Source organism: Paramormyrops kingsleyae, chromosome 10 (genome assembly GCF_048594095.1).
Source record: "Paramormyrops kingsleyae isolate MSU_618 chromosome 10, PKINGS_0.4, whole genome shotgun sequence".
In the NCBI taxonomy this organism is placed as follows: Eukaryota; Metazoa; Chordata; class Actinopteri; order Osteoglossiformes; family Mormyridae; genus Paramormyrops; species Paramormyrops kingsleyae.
In genome coordinates, this window is record NC_132806.1 from 20,953,107 (window position 1) to 20,978,615 (window position 25,509).

At 44.0% G+C, this 25,509-nt stretch overlaps 1 protein-coding gene across 1 annotated transcript in view; it reads left to right on the plus strand.

Annotated features, from left to right (window-relative positions):
- The window catches only part of mgat4b (alpha-1,3-mannosyl-glycoprotein 4-beta-N-acetylglucosaminyltransferase B), a 71,071-nt gene that overhangs the window by 39,849 nt on the left and 5,713 nt on the right, over positions 1-25,509 (plus strand). The window contains exons 5-13 of the mRNA XM_023842975.2: positions 3,651-3,697; positions 6,040-6,153; positions 11,079-11,154; positions 12,100-12,214; positions 21,840-21,970; positions 22,363-22,470; positions 22,898-23,091; positions 23,345-23,423; positions 25,332-25,419. Coding sequence (XP_023698743.1) covers positions 3,651-3,697; positions 6,040-6,153; positions 11,079-11,154; positions 12,100-12,214; positions 21,840-21,970; positions 22,363-22,470; positions 22,898-23,091; positions 23,345-23,423; positions 25,332-25,419 — 952 coding nt within the window. The remainder of the gene's footprint in view (positions 1-3,650; positions 3,698-6,039; positions 6,154-11,078; positions 11,155-12,099; positions 12,215-21,839; positions 21,971-22,362; positions 22,471-22,897; positions 23,092-23,344; positions 23,424-25,331; positions 25,420-25,509) is intronic.

Genomic DNA, 25,509 nt, shown 5'->3' on the forward strand with positions numbered 1-25,509 from the left:
CCAAAACAGCTGCCGCTTTGTGTGAGCGCCAAGCAGTGAATGAGGCCACATTAGTAACGTCGGGGCTGCTGATCTGATTAATCATTAAAGAGGTCACTCGATTCATTATGATGATAATTGCTACTTTTCCCCTGCTGCCAGTCACCGGCATCTCTCCCTTTTTGTCTCCTCTGGGTACTCGTACCAGCACCATTTCCTGAAAACGGTTCCTCCTCTTTGTTGGTGCTGTCATATGGGCTCCTGGTTGTGTGTATATCTGCATGTAGGTGTGTCTTCATATCTATGTTCATGTGTGTGTATTTATATACAGCATGCACACATGCAAACACATAAACACACTGATCGGTACAGACGCCCACAAACATTACATGCATGTAAACGTACACCGACATCTGCATGCATAGAACAATCTCACATACAGTGGTACCTCAGAACTCGAACTTAATCCGTTCAGAACTCGGGTTCGAATCCTAAAAAGTTTGAGTTCTGATCGAATTTTCCCCATATGAAATAATGGAAAACCAATTAATTGCTTCCCGACCCCAAAAAATTACACCTAAATATGTTTTTTTAGCATTTAAACACAAAATGAACAGGGTAAAACAAGAAGAGCAATTTCTTAATGGCTTCCAAAATGATAAATATCTTATCCCAACATTACCCCTGTCCTGCCCCCGATCGTCCGCTCCTTCCGTGTGCCACGCCCCCTCGTTAACCTCGTGTGAAATCCCCGTGTGATCAGCTGTTTCTGGTTGTTGTCATTAGTCCTCTGTATTTAGTCTGCGTTTCAGTTTGTTTCCCCAGTCAAGTAATTGTAACGTCATTGTGTTGTTTTGCCCGTGTTTCCCGATCGCTTGAGTGCTCAGTAGATCATGGCAACCCCAAGCCATGCCCCAGCACTGCGTCAACACTAGACTATGCCATGCGGTCCATTGTTTATCTTTATTATTACTCTGTATTCGTTAATTTGTTCATAAATCGCAAACTTTTAGGTTGTAACATTTGTACAACTATTGCGTAACTTTTTGATAAGCAATGGCCACCAAAATGATATAAAGTACAGTGTATTACCTGATATTTTCAATAAAAAAGCACCATCACCAACAAACGATGCTATCACAGCGAATGCGAGGCTGAGACTGAAGCGTTACCCTTTGTTTCCGCTGAGAGACGTGCCGCGTGACTCATTTCCCCGTGCGTACAAGTTACCTTAGGTCGGCGTTCACGGTTGAACTTCTGGAATTCAGATCGAGTTCTGGGTAATTTTTTTTCAAACTGGTTGGTTCGACTTTTAAGAAATTAGAATTCTAATGAGTTCGAGAACTGAGGTACCACTGTATATAAAAAAATAACAAGTGTCAAGTGTGTATGGAGATGTGCATCTACATGTGCATCTACTGTACATGCAGGTTTATGCAGGCGTGAGTATGGGTTAGTGAATGTGTATATGAGCATGCATGTGTGTGTATGCAGGCATGAATATGGGTGAGTGACTGCGTATATGCGTGTGCATGTGTGCATGCTCATGGTTGTATTCGTGCGCAGTGCTATGGCGCAACAGCAGGTGACACAATAACAGAGGGTGTGACAGACATTGGCTACATGGTACATTGCCTCTAACAGGGGCCCTGTGTGTGTGCACGCGCACTTGTATGTGTGTGGGTGTGTATGTGCACGCGTGTGTGGGGGGGTGTGTGCACTTGTGTGGGTGTGGGGGTTGTGGGTGTGCACGTGTGTGGGGGGGGGGGGGGGGTGTGTGTCTTCATATATGCATATAATGAGATATCATTAACCACGCCACATTAGCCCCCAGCCCCCCCTCACAACACTCCTAACCCTTCCCATTCATTGGCTGCCAGACATTATGAGCTTCATCCCTGCCGTCTCCGAGCGACACGGTGTCTGACAGACCAGAGCACGCTCGGCCAAACACCCCTCCCAGCCCCCACACCCTCCTTATCCCCCCTCCACCACATGCTGGCTGACTCGCCCCACTGCCTCCCTCATCCTGTCACATGCTCTTCCCATGATGCTCTTTGGTGAGTGTGGCTTCCTGGATGGTTTGTGAGGCCGCTAGCAGTGTAACTGCTCTTTATCCCAGTCTGTTGCGGGCCAAAGGTTTGCTCTCCTTTGCTCCAGGAATCTTACTTCATCACTGAGTTTTAAATAGCCGGCACTTAATTTACTACCACCAGCCAGTGCCTGCATGCAGCAGACACCTGCATTAATTAACTAACCCCCTGTCTGATTAATGTGGTGGCTCTCAGTGTTATTTTACCACTCTGCACAGCTCATATACTGTGCACTAATGCTATAGGCAGCAGACAGAAGCACCGGTTCTTTAAGAGCCTTTTAAGTCATTGTAAATGTAATATATTTAATGCGTCTTGCTTTTCCACAATGGCAGTATAACCTGCTTGATTGATGTGCATTGGTGGTTAAATGCAAATACCCCATGGGGGGCTGTGACAGATATGTGGGGGGGGGGGGGTAGGCGGGGACAGGCCCAGGAAATAAGTACCTCAAAGTACAGAGGGTGGGCCACAGCTGCTTGGACCTCAGTCGGTGTTTGACTAGCAAATACTGCTCAGCTGCAGTCGGTGATGGAATGTTTGCAGACCTTGTTTTTGAGTGCATCTGGTTTTCCTCCCTCATTCTGCGTCCTTGCTTTGTCCCTGACACAGGGACGCAACACTGCTTTAAAGAAAGCCACCCTCCCTTCACCACACACACACACACACACACACACAGAATCGCACAGTGAGTGTAATTAGGCTGCCTGGGTTTATTCTCATTGGTTCTTCGACAAGGGAGGGAATTAAAGGGACGACAGGTTTTTCGCTGGCTGTTAAATGCGGATGAAGGGTTATTGATGTTTTCTCAGCCCTGGCTCTGTAAATGGGCTCTGTAAAAATGTTTTCCTTCTCTGGGCCCAGTAATAATAGGCTCCCACACTGCAGCTCTTGCCCAGTTACCCGACAGGGGGGGGTGGGGGGATTTGTGTGAGCGTGCTGGTGCCTATCTCAGGTAGACAGGTGAGTTGTGCCAAAAGTGGTAGTGTTGTCATTGCTGTTGTCTGTGTGTTCATTCTGCCAGCATGCGTCTTTCAGATGACATGCATTGCTTGTGTGTACACAGTTTGTCTGTCTGATGAGCTCACACGTTGCCTGTTTATATTTGCTTGTATTGCTAACACTTTCATTCAAAGATACTTACCATGTTTACTACTTTATACAGTTGAATTATTTATACAGAAGTGTCAAGTGTACTGCATTAACTAGTAAGATTTTTGCTCCCTCCTTGACAGCGTAATGAAGTTTCATTTGCATCTGTCCATAAAGAATTTCGGTGAAATCGTGGTGCATCTACATTCGTTTTCCAGGAAATGGTCAGAGATCAGAGTTCATCAGAATTCATGACCGAGCGATTCCCAAGGAGCGCTTACTCAGACTGATGTTAATGCAGGGGCACACAGTCTGAGCCCAAATCTAAATTTTACCCAAGGCAGCTTACAGATTTTTCAGGTTTTACACGTCTCACCGTGCCGTTTACCTGGCTTGATGTTAACTGAGATGGAAGTTCAGTCACAGCAGGTGTAATCAAGCCGGCAGTGGTGTCACTCCTGTTCCCTTTGTCTCTGTGTTTTTCAGACAGACCAGCAGTACGCCAACAGCGTGGCAGAGAACCTAAACCGCCTGTAAGTACACCTCTGTTTCCATGGCAATGGAATGCGGCTGATGGGGCCACCCCTGATTGGACCTGGCTGTGTCTGGTTCCCCCCTCCCCCATTCTCCAACCAATGCCATCATCTTCTCTTGTCATATTTGTTTATTGATGATGCGCTTCTGCTCTTATCCACCCTTGGTGTGGTTGACTGCAACCTGCACCCCTCGGTGTGTGCAGCCGGGCGTCATGGCGCCTGTGGTCTTCCCTGGATGGCGACGGTCCGAGCTGATTAGCTGAGTCGCAGAGAGGCGTGCACCCCTGTCCCGCCCACCATGGAGCTTTGCATGTCTGCTTCTCACCTTCTGAGTTATCGAATCACATCAGACAGGGCAGGTTTCTGCCAGCTCTATTTGCTTGGAAAAACCTCCATCTTCTGTTCCGTTTAACTTGGAGAGCAGAACGTCAAGCTTCCCAGTTTCCAAACTACTTCCTCCTGTAGTCCTGCCCCGCTCCCTGTCATGAGCCCTGGCCTCTCCCTTTCTTTCACTCTCTCTTTATGTCATTCTGCCTGGACGAGGCGCTGGGGGTGTTTATACCTGTAAATCAGCATGAGAATCACGAATTTCAGCATCTGGCTTCGCTCCAATTTGCCTAGACATGGGCGGCGGGGGCGGGGGGGGGGGGCTACTCACTGAGTGCTTTGTAATGGAGAAGAGCATCTGGTGTGAGTGTGACTGTCACTGAAGCTGCTCTGAGTACAGATCTATCAGTCAGGCTGAGGGTTTAGACCAGGGGTGTCAAACTCCAGTCCTGGGGGGCCGGAGCCCTGCACAGTTTTTGGTTCACCCTCATTTAACACACCTGATTCAACTCCTCGTGCTAATTACAACACAGCTCTTGAGCTGAATCATTTGTGGTAGAATAGGAAAGAACTAAGCTACACAGGGCTCCGGCCCCCCAGGACTGGAGTTTGACACCCCTGGTTTAGACCATCAGCCTTGCGCCTGTTTGTATATTTGTATCCCCACCAAAGTCAATACAGACATGCAAATGAGTTTGATGCGTCCGTGTGTACATTTTGTGTGCATGCATGCATTTTGTGTACTTGTGTGTGTGCTTGTGTGTCAGCACGATACACATCTGTCCATGGACCTTAAGGATTAAATTCTCTGTCACTACCAGTTACGCCACTGAGCTGTTTCCCTGGCAACACTCCCTCCTTCACACAAGCCTTTCCCTCTTCTGCAGGTCACGCTTGTGGCCATCGATGATGTGATTATAGTAGTGTCCCTGCTCGTGGTCCCAGTCACTGATGCCATGCTTAGCCTCTCTAAGCAAAAAAATCTCTAATTTAGGGATCACATAGTTACCTTTACAAGCAAATGCAAATCAGTGTGATAAGTTGATTTATTTCTCAGAGGCAGATTTTTAAGTTAACCAGTGTTTGCGTTTATTATACATGGGGGTCCATCTCTCTTCCAGCTTCATATCCATGACACTGTCATAGGGGTTAAATGGCAAACTCAAGCTTCATTCCCTCTAGAGACCTGCGCGGGACGGATTTTTCAGTCCCGCTCCCGCAAGATTCTGTCCCGCTCCCTCCCGCTCCCGCAAAAAAATATATATTATTTTCTCCCGCTCCCACCCGCAGTATTCAAGTTTTGTCCCGCTCCCGCCCGCAAAATCCCGCACGTGAACATATAAGTAGTTTTATTTTTACCGCTTCTTCCCGCTACTCTGTTATTTGTTTCACTTGCTTCCCTTTTGAGTATATATAAAAAAGAAACGGAAAATAAACAAATATGTTTCGTTTTATTTGAGTTTAATTAAATGGAATGATGAACATGGACACGAGCGAGGAGCTTTTCAGAACATGCCATCCTGTCCAAGCACCAGGCTGATTCCTTCTTGGGGTCTCCGGTTACGTCCCCCGGCACTCAGAGCGCGGCAATTGTAGTTTCTGTAGACGATTCACCTGTAAATTGTTATTATTTTAATTTAGTCGTTCTTGTTGCTTTTGTGCAGTAGATAAATAATAGAGTATTTGTTTTTAATAAATTAATTTTAAGATAATTCCTTTTTGCGGGAGTCCCGCGATTAATTCTATTCTCCCGCAACCCGCACATACATGAGGACCTTACCGCCCGCACCCGCATCCACCCGTCAAATCTGGTCCCGCGCCGCAGTCGGTGCGATGGGTCTCGCGGGTCCCGCGGTTCTCCCGCGGGAGTGCAGGTCTCTAATTCCCTCCTCCATTCCTTCTTCCCTTTCTCCTGCCTTCTCCTGTTTATCCTCCTCTGCTTCACTCAGTATTCTCTACTTTGGCCTCCATTTCATCACTGGTGCTATCTGTGATGCTTGGTTCTCCTCCAGGTTCCCTGGGGAGATTCAGACGGGCCTTCTGGAAATCATCTCTCCGTCTGTCCACTTCTACCCCGACTTTTCCCAGCTAAAGGAGTCCTTCGGAGACCCCAAGGAGAGGGTCAGGTAAGAGTCTCCCTTTCGCTGGGCCGCCTTGGCAAGACCTAACTTGCTAACCAATAAAGAACTTGGGGTGCAATGAATCATGGAATTGGTCTCATTTGGCAAGAATGCAACCGATCTATTCTTGATATCTGGGGACGGGGCAAGAACGATATCTGGGGTTTTTTACTGTCCTCTGTATTTCTGTTCTTGAGTAATGGAACTGGTCTTCGGCAATGGAAGATGAGATCACAAGTATGGTCAAGTATGCATATTGAGAAAGCCCCTCATACTCCCTCTCTAGGGGTTTTATCATGGTAGGTTCAGAACTTCTTCTGTTAGGCTAGCTGTTGCCCTGCCCAGATTCACCAGCCTAGCCGTATGAGGCGGTCTCAGCTCTCTCATCTTAATATATCCTGACAAAAACAGTATACCCTGAGGCTCCTGGAAACGTGTGTGCACCTGTGAATGTGTGTGAGGTAGATCAGAGGCAAATAATCCGGTTTTCTCCTAGCCTCCCATCTGTAACAGCAGGCCGGTCCTCCCCTAAAGGCATACAGATGTGTGGCTTGATACGTGACGGTGTTCAGGTGCTCTGTTGTAGATGTAAGATGCCGGGGGCGTGTCTGGCAGGTTTGCCAGCGTGCGGCACAGTGACGCGTCCATCCCGGCGATCGAACGTGACCACGCTGCCGGTGCTGCGCACGTACATGCATGCACGCACAGAGCAGTTACTCGGGTGGTCATCGTCACGGTTACAGCAGGCCTAATTTTAGCAGCCTGCAGGAGAGACTGGCCAGGGCTGATTTATGGCCGTTTTTTAAAACGGCAGCCGTCGGGGAAAATGGGTCCCAGGTGTGTTCGACATGGGTGCCATGTTTAATTCATCAGCGGCCTGGTAAAGGCAGAGCATTACTGCGGACAGCAATCACAGTACAAGGAAACGCAGGACTCTCACCAACCAGAATGCTGCCCGGGATAAAAAAACACAGAAATGCCTTGTGTCTCGTGCCTTTTTTTTTTTTTTTTTTTTTGCCAGAGTGAGAAATCCCACGGTACAAGCAGAGGTTTAGTGGGAGCGTGAGCTTCTGAGCGAGAGGATTGAGCCGTCCAGATGAATGGGCGGAGAAGAGGATTAGAGGTGCGGGATTAGTCTGTTATGTGGTCTCCCTGGTGGTTGTGGCCGCTGTCCTCTTGGCATGCAGGTTCTGGTCAGCGCAGGGTCGGTACCGGCAGGTGGGACTCTCCTCATCCACCTCATGCAAACTTTTTACTCTCCTGCAATAGCAAAGAGCCTGACAGGTTCTGTTTGCTGGTGGAAAGTTTTATTTTGGTCAGCAATGTGGGGCTCCTTTGTTTGGATCATGCGCTTTGTCTAAGTTCTTTCATAACCTGGACTAAGACTAGGGGCTGTAGTTCACAAAGACGGCTGGAAGGGGGGTAAGATCCTGGCCAGTCATGATGGAAAGGTGGGCTGGGGGGGCGGGAGGAGAGTGAGACAGTATTGTGACATGTACATTCAGGCAGCTGTGTGCTGGATCGGGCTACGGCTTGGGTCGTCCATTCTTACAGCCACACTGTCAGCCTGGTAGATTGCTTTGTGTGATTGTAACTCCTGAACTGAATTCATGACCTTGATAGCCCAGTGAGCCATTATTAAACTCCCACAAATGTATCTGCATCAGCAGAAATCCCACCAATAAAGGAACAGTAATGTCTTTTTAAACGTTTATGATGAGAAAAGAGCTTGTGCTTCCTGCATTATAACTTACCGGTGTTGTGGTTCAGTGTAGGGTACCGTGTCAGAGTGCAGTGTAGTTATGTATGGCGAACACTAAGGGGGATTTTGTCATTTTCTGAGTTTTATTTTCAGTGGTTGGGCTTGCATGGTGTGCGAGATAGACGGGCTGGTGTGGTTTTGTTGCTTGTGAATTTTGCCAGAACAGAAATCCCAGTCCACATAAGCATAAAAATTCTCAACTTTTCCTACACAAAACAAAAAAGAAAGGGGGAGTCAATTCGCTATACGTGACTCCCAAAAAAAAGGCATTATGTGCTAACATCCAAAATGGGGGGGGAGGGGGGGGAGGTCAGGATTATCAAGACTAACGAAGAGTGAAAAACCAATATACAGAACCGAAGCAAACATAATCCAGGAAGGGCTGGTGTAATAATACGTCTTTGCCTTTGGATGCTTGTCCCACATTTGGCTCCATCCTGTCCACTTCTCTTATATTACATACTGGCTCAGCAAGCTTTACTCAGGTAGCATTACAATGTTGTACTTTCTGAAACCCTTTTCTGTTTTACAACAGCATACTTTTGTTCAGTGTAACAGTACCAGCATTGGAGATCTGTTTTTATTGTTCACCATTGGATGCATCGTTAGTTAGTGAAGCCCTAATTTTTAAGGTGAACTTATATCAATATACTTTGACCATAAGCCCTAGAATAACTGTTAATAATGGAGCGTATCGCGTGCCATTGGTAAAATCGACAGATAGACTCCCCTGATGTCATCGAATGTTATCCAGTTTCTGACTTGTGGCTAAAATATACTAAATTGAAATCTAAAAGAGCAGCGCCTATGGAATTTCAGGTACCGTACAGCTTTGGTGTTTTGCTTGGTATTTTTCTACCTGCATAGAACACTAAGGGTAGGGTCACACCAGGGAAGCCAATAAACGCGATGAAAAATGCAACGCGTTGTACTGCGTTTTTTAACATTTTTTTGCATGTGTTTTTCTGTGTTTTCATCTCGCATTTGTCCATGTTCTTATGCGTCTTTATGCGTTTTTAATGTTGCGTTGTATTAGCAGTTTCTATGATTGTACGTGACTGTCCCTAGTATTTTTTGGGGGAAAGAGGGCGTAAAAAACGCACAAAGACAGTTTGTAATGCGTTTGTATCCATTTTTCATTGTCATCAATGGGAGTGCGCAGCGCAGAGAAATGCGTGCAGTAGTGTGTTTTCAAAATGCACTGCAACGCAACACACTAGTGGGAACATCATACGTTACTTTCTATGCAATGTTTGATGTTCTAGCACATCACAGAACGTGTGTGTTGATGAAAAGCCCAACGCAATGATGGATAGTGGAAACGAGCCCAAACAGAATATTTTGTGAGAGCAGCTGCATTCTATAGAGTTTTACTTGAATTGTGGCTGCTTTTAAACGCCAGAAGAAAAGCGGTGTGTTTTGTCTGCCTAATAAAACCACAGGGTCATGGCTGCAGCAGTAATGACGCACACACATCAGTTCTTGAGGGTCCTGCCTGAACCTTAGTGGTTAAACTCATTGCAGCTTCTTCCTCATTTTTTGTCTCGGTTGAGTCATAGGTTCCTCCTGGGTTGTCTAGTGCATGGTACGCAAGTGACATGTGACGGTCTTTTGGGATCCAACTCTTGGCCTTATTGCATGACAGGGCTGCTTTAAATGGAAATGATTCAGTGTACAGACAGTGGTGGGGGTCCCTCCCTGGTCTACAGCGACAGTCAGAAATACACACTCATACAGCTACTGGCTACAAGTACATATGTCAGCAGTTTCCTTTGTTGGAAGCACAGGGTTGATGCTGGATATGTTAGACCAGGGCTTGATCCTTTAGCTTATCTGATGCTTGATTGCTCTATCTGCAGGGTGGTCTTTTTGTGTGTATCTGTCCTTTCTCATAGCTGACATCCAATCATTTAATCTGTACTCAAGTTCATGCGAGCTCATGGCCCGTGGTTACGATTTCTGTACAGTGATGTCCCCTGGATCTCTCACCTTGAAAGAGCTCATCACTGTTGGGGCAGCCCTGCCCGTTTCCAAAGCCCTGTTGCTAGGCGTCCCACTGGCACTGCCATTTCAGGCCGTAGAGTGCAGCGGAGAGTGAGCTCTCTCCAGCCACGTGTGAGCATTGGAGAATGCATTGTGCGCGTGAATTAGTCCTGCTCAGCGTGGACTCAAGGTTACAGGGTATGGGCCATGTGCCATTGCCAATTTACCTTCATGTGCAGCCAAATAGTAAGCATAGCCATTGGCAATGTAGCCCAGCCTGTGACAAGTTTAGTGCAGCCTGTATCACAAGGTTGATGGAGAAACAAAAACAGGAACTGAGACTTGCTTGCTGCTGTGGACTGTTGACTGATCTCTCTATTTGTCTACACCATTAATTCACTCAGCCTTCTTGTTCTGTCTTCCTGCAGCTAGGTGGGTGTTGTAGTTTGTCTGTTGACATTGTAGTGCCAGTTCAGTCTTTCGAGCTTCAATGTGCCGGTGTTGGCGGCCAGGTCCCTGTCAGTGCAGCTCATCAGTGTTTCCCAGTCCGGTCCATGCAGACGCACAGACAGTCCACTTTTTTCCTACCTTCCAGCTCCCAGTAGTGAGCTGAGCAGGAGGGAGCAAAAACATAGGAAGAAAAAAAAAACTGTGTGTCCCCAAGGAACAGACTGGGAAACACTGGGTAGAACACGGCAGAACGTGTTCTGCTGCCAGGCGACACAGGATAACACACAAGTGTTTATGGCAGATAGGTAAGAGGTAATCAGTAACTCAGCAGTTCCAAGAGGCACCTGCTCTGTGCTTGAAATGCCATCGATTTCCACTGCCAGCGGCAGCGTCTCATAATCTCCTAATTACAGAGAGTAAAATAAAGTGTAGGTATGGAGGTAAAGTCAAGCAGTGGTGAATGGTACTACCATGTCTCCATTTCTGTATTCTTTAGAACAAAAAAAGCGAAAGCCTAGTTCTGGGGGTGATCCAAGCGTATCTACCTGTGTTTGGACACCGTGTTCACCATCTGTTTTTTGTTTACCGTGTTCAGGAAACAGTTGCTTTCGGAGTTCATGTTATGGCTTTTTCTACAGAGCACAATAACATTTCATGCTATTATGATGTTCTTTAATGCCACCCATTGTCTTTTCATAGAGATATTCTTGCGTTTTTCCCATTTCTCCATTCCCAGGTGGCGGACGAAACAGAATTTGGACTATTGTTTCCTTATGATGTATGCACAGTCCAAGGGAACCTACTATGTACAGGTGAGTTTGTCAATTAGTGTTTGTCACATTAAACTAGAATGCATGCATATTTTTTTTTTCATGAAAAATCTTGGTCATGGGAGATATACTTACACAAAAATGTTCTGAGGGTAGAACAAAAAATGATTGGTTCTGAGAGATAACTAATCAGATTGTAGAGGAGGTGGGTCCAAGCAACTAGAGGAGGTGGGACCAACCAATCAGATATCTTGGTCCCACCTCCTCTAGTTGCTTGGACCAACCTCCTTTACAGTGTGAGCAAAAGCAAGAATCTTTAACAAATGATGGAGCTTTACTACATCTCCAGCTTCTATAACTACTTATCAAGTACCAGTGCAAGCCTGGGGCCCACACCAGGAAGCTCAGGGAATGAAATGGGCGTAGAGAAAACCAACGGGAATATGGGGAGAACAAGAGCACTCCACACACAAAGAGCCTGGGAAATCGAACCCACAACCCCGGGGCTAAGCAGTGAGCAGCATGGTATCCCATGAGCTTTACTGTATGAATGAAATTGGCTTTAAAATGTGTAGTAGCATTAGCTATATTGCAAGCGGTTTTATCTTGACACCATTTGTAACGCTGGCCTGTAGCAAACAGCAGCACTGAATGAGTAAATGCATTAAACATCAAGGCACCACAGCCCTACAATGGGGAAAACAGAATGACAGGGAGATATTTTAGCAGCAGCAAAATGAAGAAAAACATAATAACGGCACGCTTCACATGACAAAATGCATTTTAGATGAATTCCTGTTAAACTGAATCTTGAACCGCTAGTAGATCTAGTCAACAAACCGTTATTGACTGAGAAACAAAAGAATATGAAGAAACTACAAACTTGCTATTTGTAAATGTAGCAGAATGACATCAAGCACTTAAGTGACTTGTGGTGGCTTTTGTGGCCTATAAGCCTGTGGCTGACTCTCCTCTCTACTTGGGCAGCTGGAAGACGACATTGTGGCTCGGCCAAACTACTTCACCACCATGAAGAACTTCGCCCTGCAGCAGCCATCCGAAGAGTGGATGATCCTGGAGTTCTCTCAACTGGGCTTCATCGGTGAGCCAGGCCACAACTGCATGAGCGTAGGCGTATTTTGCCGGGTGTGCCGGTGATCTCATCTGTGATGTGTCCTGCTGGTACCGCGGAGTGCGGAAGCAGTAGCTTGGCAACGTCAGCGATGACTGTCTCCCTGAGACAAACGATAACCGCTCATTGGGTTTGGTTGATCATCAGAGACAACATTGTTTCATTAAACAACAGATAATGCAGAGTATTAAACCATTTGCTTGATGACTCTGCGATCTGCAAGAGTGAGCAATAAGCACTACAGAATGCAGGAGCACTAGGCTTGGTTCCTCTGCGACAATCACGCTGTAGTGAAGAAACAGAGCAGCAGGTGAAGTGTCAGTACCGGCATCACAGAGCTAACTGCAGGAGATACACTGGAACTCTGCAAGGCAGAGCGTGTGTGGAGTATGGGGTGCAAAAGTCAGAAAGTATAGATGTCAGCTTTGCCTTTGATGGCCAGTCACTAGACTGCTGTGACTCACTGTTGAAGAAAGTTCACCACAGACCTTGTGCATTCTTAGCTCACACGTCTGTTATTCTTTAAACATATATCATGCAAATCGGTAGTGAGTTTAACAAGGGATCGATACCATGCCAAATTACAAATGACATTTTTATCAAAATGCATTTTTTTGCCGCAAACATAGTATTAAAAAATGTAGCCCACGTACTGTTTTTTCCCTCACTGAAAATGTTTTGTCACAGACACAGAACAGTCTTGCAATGGACATGGTGACGACCCCTGAGTTTAACTGAAACAAGCTATCACTGAAATGATTAATACTGTATAGAAGGGCTTTTTATCTGTTACCAGTATGAGTGTAGAAATCACCTTTCTTGTTCTGGAGCTTCTGAGAGCAAGATGGGGCTGTGGGGGGGGGGGGGGGTTGGCGTTGAGTAAGACGGGAAAAGCTCCCTGCGGTAAACAGTTACGGTTTCTGGCGAAACAGATGTGGAAACGGCCGTTGTGGGGCCAAGGGTCTGACCCAAAATTCAAACGGGTTCTGCCAGACGAAGTGGATCAGGTATGGTGAATGGTTCTCCTTTACAGTTCTGAGCAAATGAGAGACAAATGGCATTTTTGTTCCCAAGTAGCAATCAAATAAAAAGCATGCGTGAGAGGTATTTATTTCTGAGTGATGTCGAAAGCAGTTGAGCCAGCGGAGAACGTCATGGTGCCGATGCGGTTTCTGACCAAGTGCTTTAGGCAAGAATCTTTCTCAAGCACTAATGGCTGTTTTCTGCTGCACGACTGCTAGAGAGTAGATTGGGCTTATCTTTGCCACCACAGAACCGTGCTGGCAGACGGCACCTCTGGAACCTCGCCTTACATCCCATGATTCCATGCTGAAGTGTAAGCGGCAGATGACATGCCGCTCAGGATTCCTGCCATCCTGAAATGAGTTATAGATTATGAGCTGGGGGCATGCAATGGAGCTCCACTCCTTGTTTTGGTGACAGAAAGCTTATATTTAATACTGATGATGAGGTACTTAGGTTATCATAATGTGGTGAATGAATGTTGTTTATCTCAGGCATCAGTAATGCTCACCTGCAGCTGGACAGTGGAGTGCAGTGTTTGTACAAACATCGTGTTTCTGACTTGACTCACTCATTACAGGTTCAGTGACTTAATAACTTGTCTTTATAGGCTTTGAGTGATGTTTGCTCCTTGGTTAGTGTGACAGTTCAGTGGGTCACACTGTTGCCTCACACCTAGATGGTTAGGTGTTCAAATTCCACCTCTCTTCCATCTTTGTGTGGAGTTGATATGTTTTCCTTGTGCTGTATGAATTTCCTCTGTAGGAACCCATGACATCCAGTTTATTTTTTTCTTAAGTTCCGTTTTTTTTCTTTCGTAACTGTTTATGTTTTTTGATCTGTTTCAGTTTTTTGAAATAACCTATTTTTACCAAGACACAAACAATTGCAAAATGTCACTTAATCTTTTTCATTTAAGCTGTTGACACATTTGCCGTAGTGTAAACATTCAACACTTTCAAAAGTCCTCAAGGCAAGAATAAAATTTGGACCAGAGAATAAAGGAAATGAAATAGCCATAATTAGCCCGTAGACCTAAATAAAAGCACAATATCCTTTTAAATACGTGCTGCTTTCTTAGGCACTTCTCATCTTTCACATATATCTCCCTTGAAATATATGATGGCAAGTTGCTTGAAGCTGAGCTCAGTAAGACCGTCCCTCATGTCAGAATGAAGTGTCTTGTACTTCCTAAAGACAAAAGTCTCGTAGACTTCTGAATATGACGCATTGCGCTCTGTCTCTATTGCCTGTATCCACTTTTGTCTCCTTAAAGGCTAATTCTTTCAGTTCAGCCGCTTATAAAGACGTAGGTTTGTCTTCTTTACCTTGTTGGCATCCCGTCACACAGCAGCTTTTAGGTACCTTTCAGTTTTTTGTTAGCAGACGGAAGTGACAAGAAGACACCGTCATGCAATACAAAGTCAAAGGAGAGTAAAGAAATGCTTTCCCCACCAGTGGGCCTGGTTTTCAGGGTTTGACACATTGTGCTCTGGCTCCACAGGCTTGTTTCCACTGCAGGAACTCGGGAGCCATTTTAGGGGGACCGGCCCCTTTGTGTCTCCCAACCCTGTAGGACCTCTATCAGGGCCATTTTCGGGGGCGTAATAAGTACCTAATCTGGGGTAGGTACTTCTGAACAGCCCTGAAAAGCTGCCGGTCAGGGCTCGATGCTGATCGTTTCAACTCAAGTAGGCGAGCGAAGACGACAACAACCATCGCAATTTTTAAAAACCTTACTGGCAACCTACATTTTTTTGGTGCGCTCAGAATTTACATCGAGGTTAAAGCTATCGCAAAATACATGAAGTCGTGAGTCCGGTGGTTCCTACCAGTGATGCATGGGCTGATCTCAGATAAGCGAGTGCCCATGATCATAGGCAGTCACCCATGGTTGCATGTCCATCAAAAATTTTGTCTTTATTAATATTAGTAGTTTCAGTCACTTTCGAGTTGAAAAAAAACATTAGACAAGTTTGGGTCTTTGGCGAATAGACTCTTGCGTCACTGCTTCCTACAATGGAGATACAAAAGGCTGAAAGGGCCAATTAGGGGGCCGTTCCTGTAAACATTAGAGCCACTTGGGATGTGCCCCGAGTTTCTGAGGTGGACAGAAGCCTTATGGTTACTAGGCAACATTCTTGTACTCATTTGGCCAGGTTTGGCTATGGTAAAGTCCTTCCTATTAAAAAGTCTCTGGCTATCCTTACTGCAAGGGTATTTTACACTATCTGAAAAATCCTAAAATGTGAAAAAAAAAATGTTTAAAATGTCAACACAATATCCACAAATTCTGTGCAATTCTGCGTTTATAAGTAAATACTGTTTTCTGTGATTCCATGCATTTTCCACGTCCCGGAAATCTTAGGGCCCTTCTACTCTGGTTTCCATTCACAGTCCAACAGCCGTGTAGTTAGGCTAATCGGTGTCTTCAAAACGCCCATCGTGTTTGTATGTGTGTGTGTGTGGGTTAGGTTTATATGCCATTGTGCGGACCAAATGTCCCCTACAGTGTATTAAAAACCTGTTATTTCAATGTTGTAGGGACCATTTTTCAGGACCCCACAAAAATTTGTGAATGCAATCAAAACACTAAAAATGCTAAAAGTCTCATATTTTATTTGGTTACTTATGGTTAAGGTTAGGGCTGGGTAGGGGTTAAGGTCGTCATGTTGGGATTAGAGTCTTCCCCATAGAAATGAATGGAGAGTCCCCACAATGATATAATTACAAACCTGTGTGTGTGTGTGTGTGTGTGTACCCCAGCCTTGTGTCTTGTGCTTCCTCGGATAGCTTTCAGGTCCCTCCCGTGACCCTGACCAGGAAAAAACATTAAATAGATGGATTTACATTCTCTCATACATCAACATTATATCCAGTCAAAGTCAATATGTTCCTTATTTAAATGTATTCCTTTTTATTCAAGTGTGACTGTGGTATAGCATTCAGAGGCTCACCAGTAGCCTTCAGTGACTGACAGCTAATGTGCAGTCATGCACGAGGATGTGTGTAGTGCATTTATCAATCTCATCCCGGTAGCCATTTGAGCATGCGGATTTTAGTTCCAAACCACACATTCACTTGATTGGACTATTAGAAGACACTGATTTATTAAGAATTTATCACACATCATTTTTATCGATTGTAGCATTTAAAAACTCTCACAGAGAAATTTTAACTTGATGTGAAATCCCGGCCATGTTGTAATCAATAACTCAAGTCAGGCTAATTAAGAGTTCATCTAGATCAAAACCTGGCATACATTGCAGGCCTGGAGGAAGACAAATCTCGGTAAAAAGAAGACAGTTATATGGTGATACTTACTGTAAGAAGGCTGTATGGTAGAACACAGATTGCATTTGAAGTATTAGACAAAGTAGTGTTGGTTAAAAAAGGATTGTAAGTGCTCATGTAGACAAGCATATCAGAAACATGTGTGTGTAAACACACCCTCACATACAGTATACACACACACGCAAAATGCGTGCAAGCACAGTTGCACATGCATGCATATACACAAATTAAAATGCGCTTAAATGCATGCATCGATCCTCTGTATGCAGCCCGTCCGCCACTCTGCCAAGAGGCCTTGGTGTGAGAAGACACTGAGTCATTGCAAAACCCAGGCTCACTGCTGTGTGCACCTACAATCTATGCAGCCATTTCTTTGATGTGCTGTATTTAAAAGGTCAAATAGAGCGTACCACAAGGGCTCGCTTTAAGTGAGAATAAAGCGTTGTTTGCCTTGACGCTGCGATTGAGTGACAGATCCGATTGGTGCATCTCCGCAATCGGAGCGCAGCGGTGATATACACTGACATCGATCCTGTCTCCGGTTGCCGTGCTACGGCTCACATTGGCATTAAACATCAGCAGCTTGTTTTCACATCTTCAGTCCTTCCAGGTGTAGCAGAGCTTCTTCATTGCTGGAAAGAAAAAAAATCTGTTTTCCGTACAGTTGTGAGGTTGTGTCACAGATTCATTTTGCCAGCCACCTGCTGACTTTTTTGGGAGGAGCAGGACTTGTCTAGAAGCGATTGCTCTGATTTACTGTTCACCTCTTCTGGACTATTACTGAGAGTGGAGACCATTGCTTGGAGGTGAAGACACATTAACTCACTGTGGCAAGTACATTCCCTTCTAAATGAAACGGAGTACAAAAAATCATAACATCAGCACAAGGCCCTTGGCTTCCTGTCTATGAGGTTCCCATTTATGCCAAAAATATGTCAATAACACACTCTCCATGTCGACTGAACATGTAACAAAACACTTGTCTGTGTCAATTCAACTTTGAACTGTACTTCAGTTGTGACAAATCTATTTTGACAATGTGATTGCCTGTGTTGATTTCTCACCTGACAAAACATTTGTCTGTGCCAATTCAATTTTAAACTGTACTTCTGTCATCTTAGTACTCCCTGTTGTTTGACTGTTGTATTACATGTTGACCAAATATGTCAACATGTCGTCCTGATGTGTCGTCTGATTGTGTTGTTTTGAATGTTGTCTTGATGTTTCATTCGCCTTGTCGTTTGACTGTATTGTTATGAATGTCATCTTGATGTGATGTTTGTTTGTGTTATTTTGCATCTCATCCCTGCCCCTGACATCCCAAGTAGATTAATTCAAGTCAACATTTATTTCTATAGCATGTTTTTATCCACACGATCATTAAAACAAAGGAAATAAGGCATGTCCTGGTAATGCAGGTAAAAAAGCTAGAAAAAGTAAAGCAATCCTAACTTGATTTTGACAGAAGTAGCCTTTGCAAAAAAACAAAAGCATATTGGTGAATGACAGGTCTGTCTGAGAATGTTACAACAAGACAACATGAAGAACAACACAAACAGGGAGAATGATACAGCAGGACTAGAAGCAAAACAACGCAGACAAACAACACATCGACGACATTCATAACAACACAGTCAAATGACAAGGTGGATGTTCATTGCTAAATAAACACAGACAAACGACTTGTTACATTTTCAGTCAATATGGACCATGCCAATTTCTACACATTTTTGGAACGCCATACCTGTCTGATAAACAAAGCAGACTGGGTCATATTTTCATGCCCCGCTCGTCTAATCTTCTTGAGTGCCACGGCCCCTCGTTACCTCGTGTGGAATCCCGATGTGATCTGCTGTTTGGAGATGCTGTCATTAGTCCTGTGTATTTAAGTCTGCCTTTAAGTATGTTTCCCCAGTCCGGTTATCAACGTTGTGACGTTGTGGTGTGTTCCTGAGTGTGTTTACTCCTTGATTAAATCCCATATTCACCTCCCCAACTCCCGCTCCTGTTTCCCCGTTCCATGCCAATTGCTCACGACACATATTACCCAGCAAAAATAAGAGGTATTATATGCTGTTCCTGGTAGGCTGTCCACTTGTAAGATTTTATCTTGAATTTCCTCCCTTAATTATTTATTTATTCCTGTAAATTTCAAAATGTAGCCTTTTTCAAATCATTTATAGCACTTGAAGCCTGCAGCTTCTTCACTATGTATTGAGTAAATTTTTATATTTCATTGCTGTGCTCTGGAACACACTGATACATTTAATTACGTTGTATTGAGTAATAAAGATAATAGAGTCACTGCTACTTTGTAAAAATAGTTCTTGTCGAGTCTGCAAACAACTCCGCGAGACACGAGAATAGGTCGATAAAATAGGTTGTTTATTAAGGATGGGGTTGCCCTTTTCCTGTTACAACAGCAATGTTGGCATACCACGTAGGCAAAACCCAAAAAAGGGCTGTTTCAGTGAGAAAGATAAACAGGGAACAAAACAACTACTAGACAGTCATGCTCCCAGAGCACTCACCCTCAAACACCAATTAAGCCTAGGGAAAATAAACTAATAATTGGAGTAATTAAGCCAGTAATTGGATAGAATGAAAATCAGTATATTGAACCAACTGATCAAGACATAACCCACCCTGATTTAATGGAGTTTAAAGTAGTTTTTTGACTTCTGAAATCAACAGAATTATTTTGTTCAATTTACTACAAATTACTATTGTGTTTTGCAGAAACATGTGTCTCTTTTATTGTGTCCATTGGGACACATATGTCTAGATAGCCTGGATATATTTGTGGAATTTCCCAGGAGACTTAGAGCAAAGTTCCTGCAGATAAGGCCTGTATGAGCATAGAGATGCATTTTTGTGACTTTGCGTTTGATTAGAGTAAAATGGTTAAGGCTTCGTTACAAAAAATGGGAGAATCGAATTTCAACACTTTTTAAGATTAATTTTTAAACCCAAACTATATTTCATACTTTGTCTCCGACAGGTGCTGCATTCCTTTAAGTCTTTCAGTTATATTTTGGAATTTGGAATTACTCCAATATGGGCAATTTTTTTCTGGTAAGACACCAAAACAAGAGCCCTGTGCTTGCTGCAGTTATTTTACAACTTGTTTCTGCCTCTTTGTTATTCCTGTTTTGGTCTCTAGTGGCCCGGAGTTCTTCCAGGTGTAAGCACCCACAGCGTAGATGGATCTCTCTACAGAGGGATGCTGCTGAGGGAGATGCATGGTGAATTAAGCGGAGGAGTAACCACTCTGATCAGGGGGATAAGCGGGGCGAGGCTGCATTCAGACGGCAGCTGCAGTCGTGATGGGAAGGGATGAGAAGGGATGAGATTCGCAATCTGTGGGTTTCATCTCTAGCTAGGGCGCCTTCCTCTATTACACACACACACACACACAAGTTCGTAATTATATCTTTGTGGCCTCCATTCATTTCTATGGGGAAAACCATAATCCCCACATGACGACCTTAACCCCTACCCAGCCTAAACCTTAACCAGAATTAACCAAATAAAACAAGACTTTTGACATTTTAGTTTTTTGACTGCATTCACAGATGTTTGTGGGGACTTGAAAGATGGTCCCCACAATGTCAAAAAAACAGGTTTTTAATCACATTGTAGGGGGCATTTGGTCCCCACAATGTAATATAAACTAATCCACACGCACATACACACACACACACACACGCACACAAGTTGGTCTACCTATCTAAATGGGGACCATCCATTCATTTCTATGGGAAAAACCCTAATCCCAATCACAACACCCTTAACCCCTACCCAGCTCTAACCTTAACCATCAGTAACCAACCAAAATACAAGAGTTTTGGCACTTTTACTTTTTTGATTGCATTCACAGATTTTTATAAAATTGAGGTTATCCAAATGGGGACCTGAAGAGGTGTCCCCAAAAGGAAGTTTCAGGTTTTACTACAAATGTGATTTATGCAAACCCACACACACATACTCTGAACTTTAAGTACTAAGTCCACAGGTTACAAATGAGTTCTGTTCACTAAGTCTGTCTTTAACTTGAATTTGTAAGTAAATCAGAAAATAAATAAATAAATAAATAAATAAAATTATAATAAGAAAAAGAAAAAGAATACAGTAATCAGTAAAGTTACTAGACATGGCATATTTAACCCCTATCCAGCCCTAAATTTAACCATAAGTATCTAAACAAAATACAGTGGTACCTCAGAACTTGAATTTAATCCGTTCAGAACTCTGGATCGAATCCTAAAAAGTTCAAGCTCTGATCGAATTTTCCCCATAAGAAATAATGGAAAACCAATTAATTGGTTCCCGGCCCCAAAAAATTATATCTAAATATGTTTTTTTTAGCATTTAAACACAAAATGAACAGGATAAAACAAGAAGAGCATATACTGTACTAAACACATCTAAGCACATTTATCAAAACAGTAATTTAAGCAAGAAAATAAATGTATCCAAACAATGTATAAGGTTAAAAAAAAACGATGTGACCTGCCCCACGCCCCCTCGTTAACCGCGTGTGGAATCTCTGTGTGATCAGCTGTTTCTGGTTGTTGCCATTAGTCCTGTGTGTTTAGTCCGCATTTCAGTTTGTTTCCCCAGTCTGGTCATTGTATTGTCCGTCTGCGTTTTGCCTGCCTTATCTGTAATTAAACCCCGTATTCCCCGATACCCTGACATCTGCGCCTTTGTCTCCATTCCGTCCGTGCTCGGCACGACAATATTATTATAATTAAGTGTATTCATGGTTTATTATTAATGTTAAAATAATTAATAAGAAATCTTTATTTTAAAATGTATTTTATTATATAATAATTACTGTTACTATTTATCATTGTCTAAATGTGTTTTTACTGTCTAAATATATGTATTCAGCTAGTGTAAACATGCACGATGCTATCACAGCGAATGTGAGGCTGAGACTGAAGCGTTATCCTATGTTTCGGCTGAGAGACGTGCTGCGTGACTCATTTCCTGGCGCGTACAAGTTATCTTAGATCGGCGTTCACGGTTTGACTTCTGAGATTCAGATCTAGTTCTAGGAAACATATTCACACAAACTCAAGCACCATGCAATGTTTTCATGAATGTCACAAAGTAGTGTGTGCATCTGTTATTTCAAACCATTTTATTTAACCCAAATTTTTAATACATCTTAACAGCAGTCCGATCGTAAGTACGAGTTGTCTGTAAGTCGGATTTACTTAAACCAGAGTCTGCTTGTATAAGGCTCTGTGTCTTGTCCCTTCTCCTCCAGGTAAGATGTTCAAGTCTCTGGATCTCTCGCTCATCGTGGAGTTCATGCTCATGTTTTACAAGGACAAGCCGATCGACTGGCTGCTAGATCACATCATGTGGGTGAAAGTGTGCAACCCAGAAAAGGACGCTGTGAGTATCGTGTCCCGGCAGTCTGACGTACCTACCAATGACAGAGGCTTGTCATTATCTACTCTTACCCGTCTTTCCATATTTTGTCACTCTAATGATAATTCATGACAATGTAAACTTCTGAACTAAAATGATCGATTGATTTTTATAGAATGAATGCCATTATAATACATGCTTTGACAGAAGTCGGTTCATTGTTTAATAATTGCTTTTTAGCCAAGCTATTTTTGACTTCCTCTTCTCTTGTTCTGATCAAATAATAAGTCGATGAGTATGACTATTAGATAGCAGCCTTTTTTCTTGTTTCAGCAGTAACTGATGAAAGCCTGTCGCTTTTCTGAGCAGAAAGTGGTTCGCTGTTTGTGATACACACCGTCTCTATGCCCCTGCAGAAACACTGCGACCGGCAGAAGGCCAACCTGCGCATCCGCTTCAAGCCTTCACTCTTCCAGCATGTGGGGACTCATTCCTCCCTGGCTGGAAAGATCCAGAAGCTGAAGGTGAGCCTCCTCGACCGCATATTGCTTAAGTAGCTGTTTTTGCATTGCTCTGTAAATTTAATAAACCTTCATCGGCAACTTGCATTTATCTGACACTTGTTTATGTTGCTCTATGGATGCATTATAACGTGTTATGAATGTGTTCATAGATTCTTATAGACATGGCATTCATAGACCATGATTCTGGAGAATTGGAATGACCACAAATTGAGCTTTAAGACTGGGAAGTGGGAGTTGGGGCAGCATTTATCAGGTGTCATTAGGGAAAATCTTCCGAAAAGTCGTTTGTGTCTGATAAAGCTTTTAGTGTTTAACCAAAGTGCACTATTGAAATTGGATTATCAGTCATGCTTTAAGGCCTGGTCCGCTTCCATCTGTGCTGCATTGATTCTCTTAATATTTCATAATCCCCAAAATGTGTCTCCAGGACAAGGATTTCGGAAAGCAAACCCTTCACAAGGGGCATGCCAATCCTTTGGCTGAGGTCACCACCAGCCTGAAGACCTACCAGCACTTCACGCTGGAGAAGGCCTACCTGGGGGAGGATTTCTTCTGGGCCTTCACGCCCGTGGCTGGAGACTTCATCCGCTTCCGTTTCTTTACGCCCGTCCGGATTGAGAGGCCAGTCTGTCTCACACACAGAATCATATTCACACAAACTCAAGCACTTATTGAGAGGTGGATAGTTCAGGTCCAGAAAGTAAAAATCCAGACCAACATTTTGTTTCTACCAACCAGTTGAGTATAAAGAGTCATCGTCACATGGTTGGAACAAAATTCTGGTCTGGGTTTTTACTCTCTGGACCTGAACTATCCACCTCTGGATTTACTTTGCCCACATGTTAACCTGCAGCGCATGCTCTTTCTCCTACAGGTACTTCTTCCGCAGTGGCAACATTGAGCATCCAGGGGACAAGCTCTTCAACACCACAGTGGAGGTCCTTCCATTTGATGTAAGATCTCTTGGTTTATAAGTCTCCAAACTCAGCACTGGTCCTGGTGAGCCTTAGTGTCTTGTAGGGTTATTCAACCCATCCATCTTCTAAATGCTTATACGGGTCAGGTTGCAAGGGGCCTGGACCCTATTCCATACAGCACAGGGCACAGTGATGGGGTGCACCCTGAATGGGCAGTAATCCATCACAGTGCACACACACACACACACACACTCACATTCTCAGACAACTTTTAGCCTAACTGCACATGCTTGTGCTGCAGGAAGAAAACTGCACACACACCGAGGTGGGATTTGAACCCCCAGCAGTGGAGGTTTGACACAGCGGCGCTGCCCTACTGTCTTGGAGTTATGAAAATGCTAAGCTGGACTGGCTAAATCCACTCTAGGTCAATTAAGTTCTCCGCCAAGAAAACCCACCAAGGACTGGGCTCAATAAGTCAATGTTATATTTGCCTCGCAATATAGCACCCACACTGCAGTGTTACCTATACTCCACTGCAGCAGCAGGCTGCTAGAGCGAAGCCCTGAAGCCCTGTGAGGCCCTCAGTCCTCTGAGATTAACCAGGAAATAAAGGCAGAATGAATAAGTAAAGAGCCCCTCCACTCAAGTAATCGGATCAGGCGTTTGTTTGGCTCTGCCATTCACTGGAGATTTTATTGCGGGAGGGACTCATAGGAAAAAAGGCGGTTTGAGCAGTTTAAATATTAAGCCCCCGTCACCTATCCGATAGAATCCGAGACCTCAGAAACCCTACCGAAATGCCATTTTGCGGTAATGACTCACCCCCTGGAATTGGGTGCTTCGGCTGACTTAATAGTTTAGGTCTTGGGGAGGCGATTTAGCGAAGAGGCCCCGGGGCAGCTCTGACCCCTGAGCAGGGTGAGCAGTTGTGAGATAGACAGATAGATTCAGGGAGGAAGCGGCGCCCTGCAATGAGATTGGTTAAGGGAGGAGCCAGCCATGGGCTCCACGAACCGGAGACTGAAATATCGCCAGGCTGAGAAATGTAATTAAAAATACATTAATGGAAAATGTCATGTTTGGAATACAGTGTAATCAGTTAAACCGACATTTTTAACTGGTGCATCAATTTAATCTTTGGTTTTACAAATAGCCTTTAGACTGTTTTGAAGGTCAGATTGTGTTTCAGTTTATGGTGTACAGTGCATAAATTACTGTGCTTTTTCCTGCAATTAAAATACGCTAATGTACGCTATAAATCCTACAAATTATTACGCATATTTCACTGATGTTCCTCTGAGCACTCGGTTTTAGTTTTTCATCACATTTTTACTTGTTGTAGCTCCCTGAATACCACATTAGCTATGTAAACAGTAACATGATACCTATTAGGACTCTATAATAATTTAATTAGAATCACCAGCTGGCCAGTTGTCCAAGCATCCAGACTGTATGTGCTTCAAGACGCCCCCTATGGGGTAAAAAAAAATGTTGCACCTTCATAGGCTCTGCGTTTCTGTGTGTCTTTTCATATTAGCGAAAAAAGTCTTTGCCAAGGCATTAAAGTTCACAGTGGGTGGGCTAATTGTTCAGACAATAGATATTCATGACTATTAGTCCCTATTGGTTAAAATCAGGCAATGATTGACAGTACAATGTAATTCCACTTATCCTGTATTTGAAACCTCATTTTGTGCTGTGCATTGTGCAGTGCTGACTATGTAAATGCCTGTGTGGGAATATGTGTTTATAACTGTGTAGGGTTTGAAACAGTGTGTGTGTGTGTTTACATTCTTAGTGTCTCTCCTACACATGTAGGCTTCATAACAAGACTATACTTCTATTCTTCTATTCTTTCTCCCTCCCTCCGCATGCAAATAACACCGTTACGTGCCCATCTGTTCCACCCTAAATTGATGCCTGTGGTCCTTGTTTTCTCAGAATATCCAATCAGAGAAGGAGGCCTTGAAGGAGGGAAGGGAGAAAACACCCAAATACCACCGCACTGAGGATGGATTTATCAGGATCGGTGGGTGCTTCTTTCCAGATTTTGGGCTTATCGAACACTATCAGCATCTCAAAGTGCTCCGTCTTCCTCACTAGTCTGGGATTTATAGAA